The 13561-nt window shown below is 41.0% G+C and overlaps 1 protein-coding gene across 1 annotated transcript in view; it reads left to right on the forward strand.

Moving 5' to 3' along the window:
- acad9 (acyl-CoA dehydrogenase family, member 9) overlaps positions 1-13561 on the forward strand; it is a 28547-nt gene continuing 14986 nt past the window's right edge. The window contains exons 1-5 of the mRNA XM_042498135.2: positions 1-282; positions 1390-1483; positions 1619-1720; positions 6547-6653; positions 6790-6890. Of these exons, the coding sequence (XP_042354069.2) occupies positions 97-282; positions 1390-1483; positions 1619-1720; positions 6547-6653; positions 6790-6890 (590 nt within the window). The 5' untranslated portion in view covers positions 1-96. The remainder of the gene's footprint in view (positions 283-1389; positions 1484-1618; positions 1721-6546; positions 6654-6789; positions 6891-13561) is intronic.

The following is a 13561-nucleotide window of genomic DNA, read 5'->3' on the forward strand; positions in this document are numbered from 1 at the left end:
CATCAGCAAGCGTCGGAAAGGGGTGAAAGGTGCGCTTGTTGTTGCTGTATGTGATCCACCTATGGACTACATTAGATAGAGCTCTATGCCAGAACCATGATGAATGTAAACAGATCGGTCTTGTTGTCGAAATGTGTCGGCGTAGGACGTCGGCTGCTCGCCGGTAACGTTGTGAGGCATGCTGGGAAAGAAGTGGTGCAGCTCCAGCAGTGGAGGAACTTTAAAACGCACTCCAGAAAGCTCGTGTATGCCAAGGACCTGTTCCTCGGTCAGCTCAACAAGGTAGCTTCCGACAGTTTACTTTCTGGTGATGGAGCTCTGTCTCTGTGTGTGTGTGTGAGAGAGAGAGAGAGAGAGAGAGAGAGAGAGAGTGTGTGTGTGTGTGTGTGTGTGTGTGTATGTGTGTGTGAGTGAGTGAACGGGAGCTGTGTGGGAGTCCCCCGGACTGACCCTCAACCTCATCTGTGTCCACAGCCGGTGTCGATATGTGCTTCCCCCCGTCTACATCTGAATCAAAGCCTTAGTTTTGAATGGTGAGATACTTATAGCACGTACCACTTTTTTCTTCAAGAACCTAAGTGTGTTTTAATTATTTCAGCACGTATTTTTACATGAAGCAAAACTAGTGGAGCTATGAATTTTCGAAAATGAAAGATTATTCGTTCTGGTGAAGAAAAAAAAACAACACACAAAAAACAACGATCTCCTGTTATTAATTCTATTACTGTTACCATTCAGCAACAGTTACTGAAATGAGAACATGTTGCCAAGTTTCCTTAGCGTCATCATGTATGTTCAAAACAAATTTCTGTCCAATCAAGTGAAATATGAGTGGTGAGGTTCACAAGATTCACAAAAATGAAATTTAACTCAGAGGGCCAAACTTCAAAAAGTCATTACTTAAAAAGTATTTTAAGAACAGCTGTAGGATTTTTCAATCTCGCACGAATTTAATAGAAGTCTCAACATGTTTTTTTTTAAGAAACTGCATGGCATGAACTCTGAGGCCCTAGGTGATTGGTGTAGACATCTATATATATCTATATAGTTTGTTTTAATTTTTTTTGACACCCCACAAAATCAAGAAGGCCTTGTGACCCACAGTGAAGCTTTGGCAACCCCTTTTTTGTTCGCTACATCACAGGTTGGGAACCAGTGATGTAGAACAGCGTCCACCATGTGTTGTCTGTGGCAGCTCCAGACTTTATACCCTATGACATCACAAATTTGAGTTTAAGCAAGTTGTTCATGTTTACTAATATTCTTTGAACTGTTTTAGATCGCAGGTTTAACATACATAGTTATTGGAAATGGGCATAGATCCCCAGAGGTCAAAGGTAAAAAGAAATGAAGAAGATAAACCAGTTAAACAGAGTGTTGGTATTCCAGGAGGAGGTCTTCCCTTATCCAGAAATTGGAAATGAAGAGTTGGAGGAGATCAACCAGCTTGTTGCACCCGTTGAAAAATTCTTCAATGAGAACGGTGAGAGAAAAGACCATGATGAATCCTTTAGGGAAATGACACTGCACGTGCTATAAGTAGTGTGTGTGTGTGTGTGTATAATACTTTAACTAATTTGTTAAATTGACAAAGAATGACTGTTTATTGTGATTTTAGTCGACTCAGCGAGGATTGATCGAGAAGCCAAAATCCCTGCGGAGACTTTGAATGGGCTGAAGGAGCTCGGGCTGTTTGGGATCATGGTTCCTGAGGACTATGGTAAGATGATTGTAACCTGGAGCTTGTTGTACCAGCTGTTTGTAAAAGCAAAATGATGCTTGTTATAACCTCAGGGTGCTCCTACACCTAACCTGTTTGGTTTAGTGAAAACAAACTGTTTGTTTGCCCAGTTAGTACAGTTCATCTGGGCTGGTGTGAAAGCTGTCAATCAAACCCTGGTGCCGTCCAAACAACTGAACCAGCCATTGTTTGTGCTGTGAAAGCAAACCAACCAACCACAGGATATTGTGACAGCAAATATTTAATTTTAGCAGTATTTCAACAGCTAAACTACCAATAACTTCATCTGCTGATTGTGTAATCTGTTTAGGAAGTGCTGTATAACCGATCTGTATAAGGTCATGCATACAACCCATATATGCAAACCATTTAGTAACCATGATAACATGTGCACTTCTTTCTCAAATCTTTTTATTAATTACACTAGTATTATTGACAATAAACAATACATATCTGTGATGTCAGAGTAGTCTCTGATTAACATAGAAGCCATACAAACTTCAAGAACATGAGCCAAACCAAATCTAATGACTTGCAACCTCATTTCCAAAATCCATAAATCCTTTCCAGCCATGTTCCAAATCCTTCCTGCTGAAAACTGAGAAAAAAATAAATAAATACATAATTATTAATACTACTACTACTACTGCAACTACTACCACTACTACTACTAATAATAATAATAACAATAATATAGTAAAAAATTGTGGAAAAAAAGAAAGAAAGAAAAGGAAGGAGGAGAGTCTAGTTGTCATCTGGATGGATGGTAGTCTCACTCAGAAGCTCAATAAAAGGCTTCCAGGTCTTGTCAAAGGATTTACAAGTGAAAATCTAATCTTGTCAAGTTCGATGTGATTTAGGATCTCCTTAAGCCAGCTGTTGTGTGAGGGGAGAAGCGTGTGCTTCCACTTAAAGAATATCTCACTGATTTAAAAAAGGTCCTCATATAAAACTAGTCTGTCTCTGCGGCACAATGATGCAGATACTTTTGAAATTGATGCTACATAAGCAGAGAAAAAGGACGAGAGGTAGAAAACTGCAGTACCACACCAATAAACGCTCCCGTTGGTGGGTGATGGAATGGTCCAGCTGAAACAATGGAAGCCGGCCAGATCTCATTTTCCTGTTAAGCAGTTAACTAAAACATGTTTCTGAAAACAGAAAAATGCAGCTCAGTAACAGAATCTTGGTTGAAATTTGATCAGCGCTGCTTAGTTTAACTTGCTTAGTTTAACTGTTTGATCTGTTTTTTTTTCCATTTTCACTGTGCAGGCAGCAGTATGGCGCCCACTTCCTGTTAACACACTCTCGCTGTTACAGTGAGACAGGACGTTAAAATGTATTTCTGAAAACATATTTGGAGCAAAATAGGCAGTGCAGTAATATCATCTTGAGTTATATTTGAGCAGCACTGCCCAGTTTTACCGTTTGATTGGATTTCAGTCCAAGTTTTGGAGACAGAGACTCTCTAATATGCAGAAAGCCCAGAATGACACCCAAAAATAATACAGTGCATGTTTGTATGATTTGATGGCTGTGGGATCAAAAATGCATTTTTTGATCTTAACAGTCTGAATGTAACTATTTTGTTTCCACAGTGTATTTTAGACTTATTGTAGGAGCTGAGCTTCAACATCAAAATCTTGCTAAAATTGATGCCATATGCATGAACACAGCCAATTTTATCATAACATGAAGAATAAAAAGCATGTAAAATGCACCAAACAGTCCCAAAGGGTTAATGACCCATATGATACTGAAAAGCAGCTTGCACAGATCAAGCACAGATACAAGCTAAACTACTACAAAGCTATCACAGACACAAGGCCAAGCTACGCTACAACATGGCTATTACAGATACAAGGCTAAGTTACGCTAGCCACGCAAGCTAGGCTAGTTATCACATGGCTATCACAGCCCAAACAACAATGCCACCTTCGACAGACCCAGGCTCCGTTCATGCGAGCTCCTGTGACGTGCCGATGCTATCTTCCCTAGCACATGCATCACACTTGCCTTACAGTTTGGGTTTGTGCAAGCTTCAGGTAGTGACAGTACTAGATGGCTATCACAGATGCAAAGCTATGCTACTACTTGGCTGCCACAGATACAAAGTTAAACGAAGCTAACACATGTCTATCCCATAGGAGGCTAAGCTGAGCTAGCTAAGCTAGCTAGGCTGGCTATCACATGGCTATCACAGCCCAAACAGCAATGCCACCTTCAGCAGACCCAGGCTCCATTTATGCAGACTCCAGGTAGTGACTGTGCAGATGCTGCATTCCCTAGCACATGCATCACAATTGCCAATATACTACAACTCACATACAAGACTCAAGCTAAGGGAAATAAGGGTGAATTGGATCAACAAACACTTACTTGGATGGCAGCATGGTCTCACACAAAGAGACTCAACCAGGCCACTCCCACTCCTAAATACCCTCACACTTCCTGGATTTTCTCCTGAGAGGACTGATTGCTGGATCTCTCCACCTGATCTCAAGGAGTTGTCTGTTCAGTGGATGCCCCTGCTGGTCCACAACTACTACTGTTCCTCCTAATCCAAATCCACTGACTGGGTTTAACTGCCTCATCTGACATTTCCCTCACTGTCTTCCTCAAACTTTGTCCCCTTACTCCCAGTCCCCCCAGAGAGATAGCTGATCCAGCTACAAATCCCCTACATCCCACTGTGTGAACAACTGGGCGAACCCTAGCTTTCCATCCTTTCTGCTCAGCTTCTGCCTGTGAGTCTGTGTACCTCAGTCTCTTCCTTTCATAGGCGTCTTCCACAGGGGCTTCCCGAGGGACTGTTTGCTCAATGAAATAAACAATCTGTTGACTCACCAAACACATCATTATGTCAGGCCTCAAATTAGTTCAGACTATTTCCTGGGGAATAACAAGCTTTCTTTCTAAACCGACCTGCATCTCCCAGTCACAAGCTCCTTCCAAGGCGACCACACCCCTGCCTCCTCCCTAACTTACTGACACTATGTTTCTCCCCCTCACATATAACTGGACATCTAGCTTCTCATTTTTAAAACCTCCTGAATTCATCTTCTTCTCCCCTCGATACCTGCAGCTAAGCTTCTCAACACCTGATTAAGTCGCCACGTATACCCGCCCTGTGACAGACTAATTTTGCAGCTTTGCTGTTGATGCTTTAGTAAAGACTCTTTGTGTTGGTTTGTTGTCCTGAACCCAGGGGATTCTGGACAACAAATTGAACCCAGGGGGTTCTGGACAACAAGGGAGGGAACAGTCAGTGAAAAAATGTTGTGTTGCCTGTTTAAGCCTCATTCAGTAACTAACAGCAGCGCTACAGACTGTCTTCTCTCTGATCACTGCATGCAGTGTTCCCCCTCTGTTTGACAATCAGATCCAACTCTTTGAAGATCTGCTGGTAATTAATGCTGCTGCTGTTGGTGGTGATGAGTTTGCATTTCTGTTTTCTTTGTCTATTCAAACACTCTAACTGTAGTGATCAGATGTCACATCACACCCTGGGGGCTGTGTGATGTGTATTTTAAGACTCAAATCCTCATGGAGTCACTCTGCACATCATGTGTCTTCATTAGGTCTTAGGAAAGTCCATTCATTGTAGCTTGTGCAACATGAGCTGTGCATGGATCATCCGGCAGTTTCTCTTTACATCACCGCAGAGCCCTGAGTTTCAAATGGCACCACAAGTCTTTCTCCCACAGGCCCACATAAGTTAAAATATGATGCTGCTCTTACAAGCACAAGTTAAAGTTCTTTTTCTGTCTGTTTGGTTGGACCACAGCATGTGAGGCCAGCCCTTGGTCAATGGGGCTGATAGTATGACGCTGATAAGACGGTTCACAAACTATCAGTGGATCTTGGCTTTGATGGCGGCGGCATGCAGCGCAGCCTCCACAGGTTACACGGGTCCGAGCAGAGCTGCAGAGGGAGGATGTTTATGATCAGCGGGTACAGCTCCAGAGAAAACAGCTCCCCTCCGCTGTGTGACTGTGTCTAACGAAAAGTGTACTGTTCTCCACCTAAACATGTATTTAAGCGACATGAATTTCGGACTGCACTGCAACAACGTTTTCCACACACCTCTGGTTCCCAACCTGAGGGTCCCAACCTCACTGTGGGTCACCAAAGCTTTTCAGAGGGTCGTGAGGCCTTCTTGATTTTAAGGGCTGTTGAAATTTTTTTTTAAAACATATAAAATAAAATGAACAGTAGGCCTCCCTCAGCATTTCATTAATGTTTGCGTAAATAACTAAACACATTTGTATTATTTTACGTTTAGATGTATGTTCAAGATACACTTTTTTTTTTAACTCATGAGGCACAGTGAGGACCCAAAACACAAGCTGTATTCACAGAGCCTTCACTCACTGCTGAACAGCCTCGTCCTGTCATAGAAAAGACGGCCAAGCAAAAGAAATTTCTCAAAAAAGAAGCCTTTAAAGAATGTATGATTGTGGGTTTATCCAATCCTATAAAAAGTTTCAACCAATATCAGGAAAACGCATCTCTGATTCAATATTCACAGCAAATAATCTGCTCACAAATCATAATTTCTAATCTAACACAAACTTCCTGCAGTAGGCATATGGGTTAATTGTACAGTTTCTCAGTTGTTCTCTACTGTTATTGTTATTGTTGCTTTTGTTGTTGTTGTAACTTAATATAATATGAAATGTCTCTAAAATATGTCTGCAGTTTACTCAATGATAGTAAAGAAGTCCCTGTAGGAAAAGTTGACTACTGTACACAGTCCACCCAAATACTAGCTTTTAACCTAGTGTTGTTTGCTTTTGTCCCAGGGGGTCTGGGATTGTCCAACACCGTGTATGCTCGACTGGCGGAGATCACCTCATTAGATGGCTCTATAGCTGTAACACTGGCTGCACATCAAGCCATTGGACTGAAGGTAAATATTCCATTTTGTTACTGAACTGTAACAACTGATGGTTGTTGTCCCCGATAAAGCGATTTGTACGGTAACAGTGAGGGCGGTATTGGGGCTGACTCCTTTGTGATGAACTGATAGCTGTTTGGTGTTGCAGGGGATTCTGATAGCGGGAAACGAAGCTCAGAAGCAGAAGTATCTTCCTAAACTGGCCTCGGGAGAACACATCGCAGCTTTCTGCCTCACAGAGCCTGGAAGGTAAACACACTGAAAGCTCATTTACATCTCATATATGGCAGCTGTGCAGCTGGTTGTGCATTAATGAGAAGATTGGTGGTTCACTCCTCCAGCTCTGAAATCATTGGGCAAGAGTCCCAAACAGCTCAGCATCCAGTGGCTCGTTGGCTGTGCCATCAGTGTGTGAGTGTGAATGGTTTTGGCACCTGGTAAAATAAGGTAGCCTCAGCACCAGTGTGGTGTGAATGTGTGTGTGAATGGGTGAGCGTGTCATGTAGTGTAAAAGTGGTTTCAGTGGTCAGAATACTAGAAAGGTGCCGCACAAGTGAAAGTCTGTTTAACAAGTCCATGTGGTTAACAGTAGCCCTTTTCACACAGAGATGGCGCTATAGAGCTGCTACAAAGGTCCTTCTTCATACCGCCTGTGCATTTTTCCACAGAAGCAAACGACAGTGGCATCATTCCTCTCCAGTGTGTAATTAAACACTGCATCCCGGCATCAAGGGATGGGCAATGTATCAGATATATTCGAGGAATCATGACTTGTTCCATGTGTGATATATAATATGATTATATTGAAAACATCGAGTATAAATTGTCACATTGTTTAAAAGCCATCGGCATTTCGGTTCTCCCACTCTCCTCTGTGTCTGCCTCTCACAGACACACATACAAAGCAGGGTTTTGCATAGCTCCAGACTGACTATTTAGTCACATATTGCGACCATGGAGCACCAGAGCGACTTGCAAAGATCAGCTGTTAGTTTGCTGCTCACTCACACTAAATGAATCTTAACAGTTAAAGGTGCTTACATTCAACTGTTGACCGAAAGTTTCACATCCACAGCAGTGACATCTACATTTTCTGCCCGAAACGAGTCAGGTCCTTCAAAATAAATGCACAAGTAACCTGACAGAGCCAGGTAGCAGATACACATCACAAGAGTCGCAGACTCTGAGCATCAACCCGCATCAGGTTTCCTGCTAGTCCTTCTCATCTGACTTACAGACAAGAACACACATGTTGTCAACTCAAGTCATTTTTATTTATCAAGCCCATTATCACAAATCAGTTTTCCTCAGAGGGTTTTACAGCAAAAGACATCCCTCTGTCCTTGAACTGTCACAGCAGAAAGGGGAAAACGCCCAAAAAAATCCTTTAACAGGGGAAAAATGGTAGGAACGTAAGGAAGAGAGACTGAGGAGGGATCTCTCTTCCAGGATTTTAGCTTGTTGAATGAGGAAAAGTCTTATCAGATATTTCTGTGCTCAGCTGCAGCACATAAAACAGCATGTAAACATACCTGCAAATGTCACTGCTGTCCGCTTAGGCCTCGCTGTGCTCTTTTCTCTGTCAGCCTCTGACATGTAGCCACAGCACTTGTTTGTTTTCTTTGTGTCGTTCTGTACGGTGTGACACTCTGGCAGCCTGACAGCTGCTGTCAGTCACAGCTCATACACGTGCACCCAGCTCCACTAAAGAGTGGTGAAGGGATGACGTATTAAGCCAACCAGGAACTTTGCATCGCACTGGTTTCCTCGTCAAAAACCTTATGGGATTTTTGAATGGGATTCCCAATTATCGCCAAAAATAAGCTTTTTGACAAACACAAGTTTATGAGACTTAAACGTTTTGTTCAGCATAATAATCTTCACAGATGAACACCACTTTTGTGTGTTTTGAAGCGTAAATCGTTAAAACACAATCAAAAAATATTATAAATAGATAAATCTACAAGTTCGAGTGCGACTCTGTAAAGCTGTAAAGGCGAAGTGGGTTTAATGAGTTTCTGTTTCCACTGTGAAAATGTCCAATGTCCCCGACAAACACTGTAGTCCCATCTAGCCACATGTTAGCAACCCCCTTTTTTTAGACGAGTAAAACCTTAAAAGTTCAAACTGTCTTTATATTCTCAGCCTGTGTTAACCACAGACCTTAATTAAGGCATTTTACCGAAAACCCATTCAAGAAACCCACAGACTTTAAGACAAGGGAACCGGACGTGCCAAAAGGCTAACGGACTTCCGCATTTTAGGACTTATTACTTCACCACTCTATGATTGAGATTTATAAAACAAGACAGGTGTACATTGAACTTTATAAATCACACCTAAATGACGCATGGGGCTTGTCAGTACCAAGTCAGTGCGCATGCAGTCCACCTGGTAGCATCTTGGATTGCTACCTACAGCAGCCTCACTTGGACAAACAGGTGCGACAGTACCTGATCCATGACTCTTACTCACGAATATTTATGTGGAGAGAAATTATGCTTGAAAACCGGTGTCCATGCTAAGAGAGCTTGTCTCAGGAAAAAAATGAAGAAAAAGTATGAAAAGCAAAATGTGCATAGAACTGACTATGGTTAGATGATAGGTGATTAATTATATACATTGACAGTAGCTACATCAAATAGCTATATTTCAGTCTTCTTTCTCTGTCTCTGCCATGTATGTATTATTGTGAAATCGGTCTCTGCGTCTCTGCAACTGACAAGGTCTCTTTTTTAAAAAAAAACTTTATTTACACCAAAGAGGCAGAACAATTAAAAAACATGCATAATATACAAAAGGGTATTTCAAGGTTTGAACAATGTTTAATGTCCATTGTTCTTCCCCTGTCTCTGCAGAAGTAGCTAGTTTGACCACGCATGCGTTGATCGGATCTGACAGGGTATAAAACCATAATACATCCATGTATAAAACACGATAAAAGACCTGTTTGTCCAAGTGAGGCTGCCAAAGGTAGCAGTCCAAGATGGCGGACTGCTTGCGCCGACCGGATCCGGTAGGTGGAACGGATTGAGTACTGACCAAGCTCCCAGGAAGTGCGCCACGCTCTGAAGCAAAATTCACATAGTGGCCGAAAGTGGAATTACAGCATCACGTGATGCACACTGGCCCAGAAAGACTTTTCCCCATTTGTTAACATTGGGAAAGAGACCATCTTGAATCACTGGATAATTTTTTTTGAGACATGTTGACTTTTCAGAACGCATTTTTTAATAGCCATTATTAAAAACATTAAGTCCTAAAGACGTAAAATGCGCCATTTTGCGAATAAAGATGTGGAATTCGGTATTTCTACACACATAAAATGAAAGCGCATAGGACCTGCGGGACTCTACCGTGTGAACGCACATGTTTTTTCCGGAGTCCCTGACATAACACCGGCCTCGTGCCGGCCGTAGTAATGGATATTTTTTAAATCATAATTCATCATTTTTGCCATTTTACAACATATCCATACACTGTTGGCTGTAAAACCTGTAATATGGACGTCTTGCCGTGTCTGTATTCCCCCCTCAACTTTCTTCCAAAAGGTTCAACACACGTACATTCGATAATTTCATTTTTTATCTTGTATAAAAATATATTACACAGGCCTTACTACAAAAATATTTAATTTAACTTTAAAGTAAAAAAGTATGTAAAGTATGTAGTAAAGTAAGTACTAAAGTAAGTAGTAAAGTATGTTATAAAATCAGTGTCTTAAAAAAATATAAAAGGAGGGTAGTCTTTACAGCCAAATCATTTTCGTCTAAAATGTTTGTTGACAGACATGAAAGAAAGTTTTAAGAATTTTTTCTAGATAAATAAATTAAAACAGGAGTGTAAGTCAACAGTTTGAGCAGCACGTTTTAACACCAAGTATCTGTGGTGGCACAACCGAAACCATAATATCCTGCTTTCCTGGGATATAGAGTAGTGAAGTAATAAGTCCCAAAATGCGGACGTCCGTTAGCCTTTTAGCTCGTCCGGTTCCCTTGTCTTAAAGTCTATAGGTTTTTTGAATGGGTTTTCGGTCAGATGTCTTAAATAAAGTCTGTGGTTAACACAGGCTAAAGATATTTAGACGTTTTGTTTTGCAACATACACTTCGTCTGCTTAAACATGATTTTTTAAGTTTTAAGGTTTTACTCGTCTTAAAAAAGTCGGTGGCTAACAAGGGGCTAAATAGGACTACAGTGTTTGTCAGGGATGTTAGACGTCATCACACTGGACATAGAAACTCATTAAACCCACTTGTCCGCCTTTACAGCTTTACAGAGTCGCACTCAGACTTGTAGATTTTTTTTGTTTATAATATTTTTCGATCGTATTTTAATGTGTTTTTTCAGTGTTTGTAGTTGTGACGTTTAAGTTGTTGCGACCACGATGTAGTTTGTATAGCCTAACAATGGCTTTATGCTTCTGGTGATTTCATTTACACTTCAAAACACACAAAAGTGGTGTTCATCTGTAAGATTATCATGCTGAACAAAGTGTTTAAGTCTAACTCGTGCTCGTCACAAAGCTTATTTTTGGCTGTAATCGAAAAATACCATTCAAAAATCCCAGAAGGTTTTTGACAAGGGAACCAGTGCGATGCAAACTTCCTGGTTAGCCTACAAAAATACGTCATCCCTTCACCACTCTATTACAGCACAGGATGGTGTTGATTTTGAGGTAAAAAGCTTTTTTTTAAAAACTCTTCTAACTTCAAGGCTCTTGTGAGTTTGTCCTTATCGCTCCAGCTTTGGTTGTTGTTCTTCGTGGAGATTCATCATGCAGTGCTTCAAATAGTTGCCTCTCGTCAGTCACCTGTGGCATCAATAAACAGTGCATTATCGTGACAGTAAGAAAATAACATATAATTTAGATTTCAATTAAATTTGATATTCAAAATTCATAATTCCCCCCCAAAAAAGTGGCAATGGTGAAAGTATCAATGTACACATCACTTAGATCAACTCCTAAATCACATGACACTGTCGGTAACTCAAAGGAAATTCAACCTTAAACTCTCTATATTCCTTTAAATGTATAGTATTCAGTTTATCATTATCTGTATCTTAAGTGTTATGCTAACGTTAGAGAAAGCACATTCTATGTGGTTGCTCGAATTGGCATAGAGCTACCAGTAAACAAACCTGAGGTCAGGATTAAAATGCACAAAAAATAACACTATTTACACTGTGCAAACACCAACGTCCTGAAAACGTTCAAAAAGCTAAGTATATCGCTACATGGTCATATTCACTTCAGCAGATTCTGCTCTAAGCTCAGCTCCTTATTGTGGCTTCCTTCTTGGTGAGGTGTTTCTAGGGGGCGTGTTTCCGGGAGCTTCTTTCCTTGGGGCGTGTTTTCCACTTCTGGTCTTCAGCTGGATCATGGATGTATTATAAATCCAGATACAGCCGTGGGGACGGGGCCTCGTTCATTTCTATGAGAACTGCTCGGTGGTGCATGAAGCAGAGAAAACTCTTTTTCCAGCCTTTTTTCCAGCCGAAAGTGGCCGAGTGCGACCCACTGTACCTGAACACTGACTCCGACTCACTGGCTCGCTCACACAAATGACCCGAGTGCTAGAAGCGAACACCGCTCGTTCACGAGCATTCCTCTTGTAGTAGCTTAGCTTATTAGCAACAGCTGCTAATCGACGGTATAATGACAGCGGTGCTGTCGGTTTTAATATTTACGAGATAATCAGATAATGGTATATCTATCTCTCTACATACACACACACACACACACACATATATAAGTACAACTTATCAGGGAATCATATTGTAACTACGACTGGAGAAATCAAATTAACAGAATCAAAATGTGTTGTGCCCTTAAAAAGGCAATAAAAGGTTGTGCATTGTAACATTGCCCCATGTATTATTACACAGCTCAACTTTAAGTAAATACTACATTCAACACCGTTTAATAACTGTCACTAGTGCTCCGCGCTGCTCACTGATAACCGGTTCTGATACAGACACGGTAAGACGACCATATTACAGCTTTACAGCCAACAGTAAATGGATGTGTTGTAAAACAGTAAAAATGATGAATTGTGATTCAAATATATCCATTACTATGGCCGGCACAAAGCCTGTGTTGTGTCAGGGACTCACGAGTCACATGCGCGTGTATGCAGTGGTGTCCCGTGGGTCCGATGCACATTCATTTTTGTCTGGGGAAATATCTCTATATTTGGAAAATGGCGCATTTTACGTCTTTAGGACTTAATGTTTTTAATAATGGATATTAAAAAATGCATTCTGAAAAGTCAACATGTCTCCAAAGAAATTATCCAGTGATTTAAGGAGGTCTCTTTCCCAATGCTAAGCAAATAGGGAAAAGTCTTTCTGGGCCAGTGTACATCACGTGACACTGTAATTCCACTTTTGGCCACTATGTGCATTTTGCTTTAGAGCATGGCGCACTTCCTGGGAGCTTGGTCAGTACTCAATCAGTCAAGTAGTACTTCATCCCTACTTTCATCTGCACATACTAACCACAATGTTTGATGCAAAGCTGGTTAAAAATCAGCAAAGTATCCCTTTAATGAATATTACTCTGTGATGCCTTTAATTTGAAACCTATTAAATATAAAAGAAATGTGTTTTGCCTGATCGCTCATGTTTTCTTTTAAGAATTGTACACATCTTACAAATTCTGCCACAGTATATATAAACTTCTGAGCAGAACTGTATCTACCTGCTGATGTGTTGCAGTGTGAGTGTGCACAAGGTGAAAAGGTCAACATACTGAATGAGGGCGAAATCACTTATTAAGTGTAAACTACAAAGCAAATTAAGGATGAGCACAGGAGGGTTACTGACACTTCCAGCAGTTGTTTGGCAACAGTTATAGCCCTCTGATTAAAGGGATACTTCACAGATTTTCAAGCAGCTTTGTAGCTAAACAGTGTGACT

Source organism: Plectropomus leopardus, chromosome 2, assembly GCF_026936395.1.
Source record: "Plectropomus leopardus strain MGB_pleo_1.0 chromosome 2, ASM2693639v1, whole genome shotgun sequence".
NCBI lineage: Eukaryota > Metazoa > Chordata > Actinopteri > Perciformes > Serranidae > Plectropomus > Plectropomus leopardus.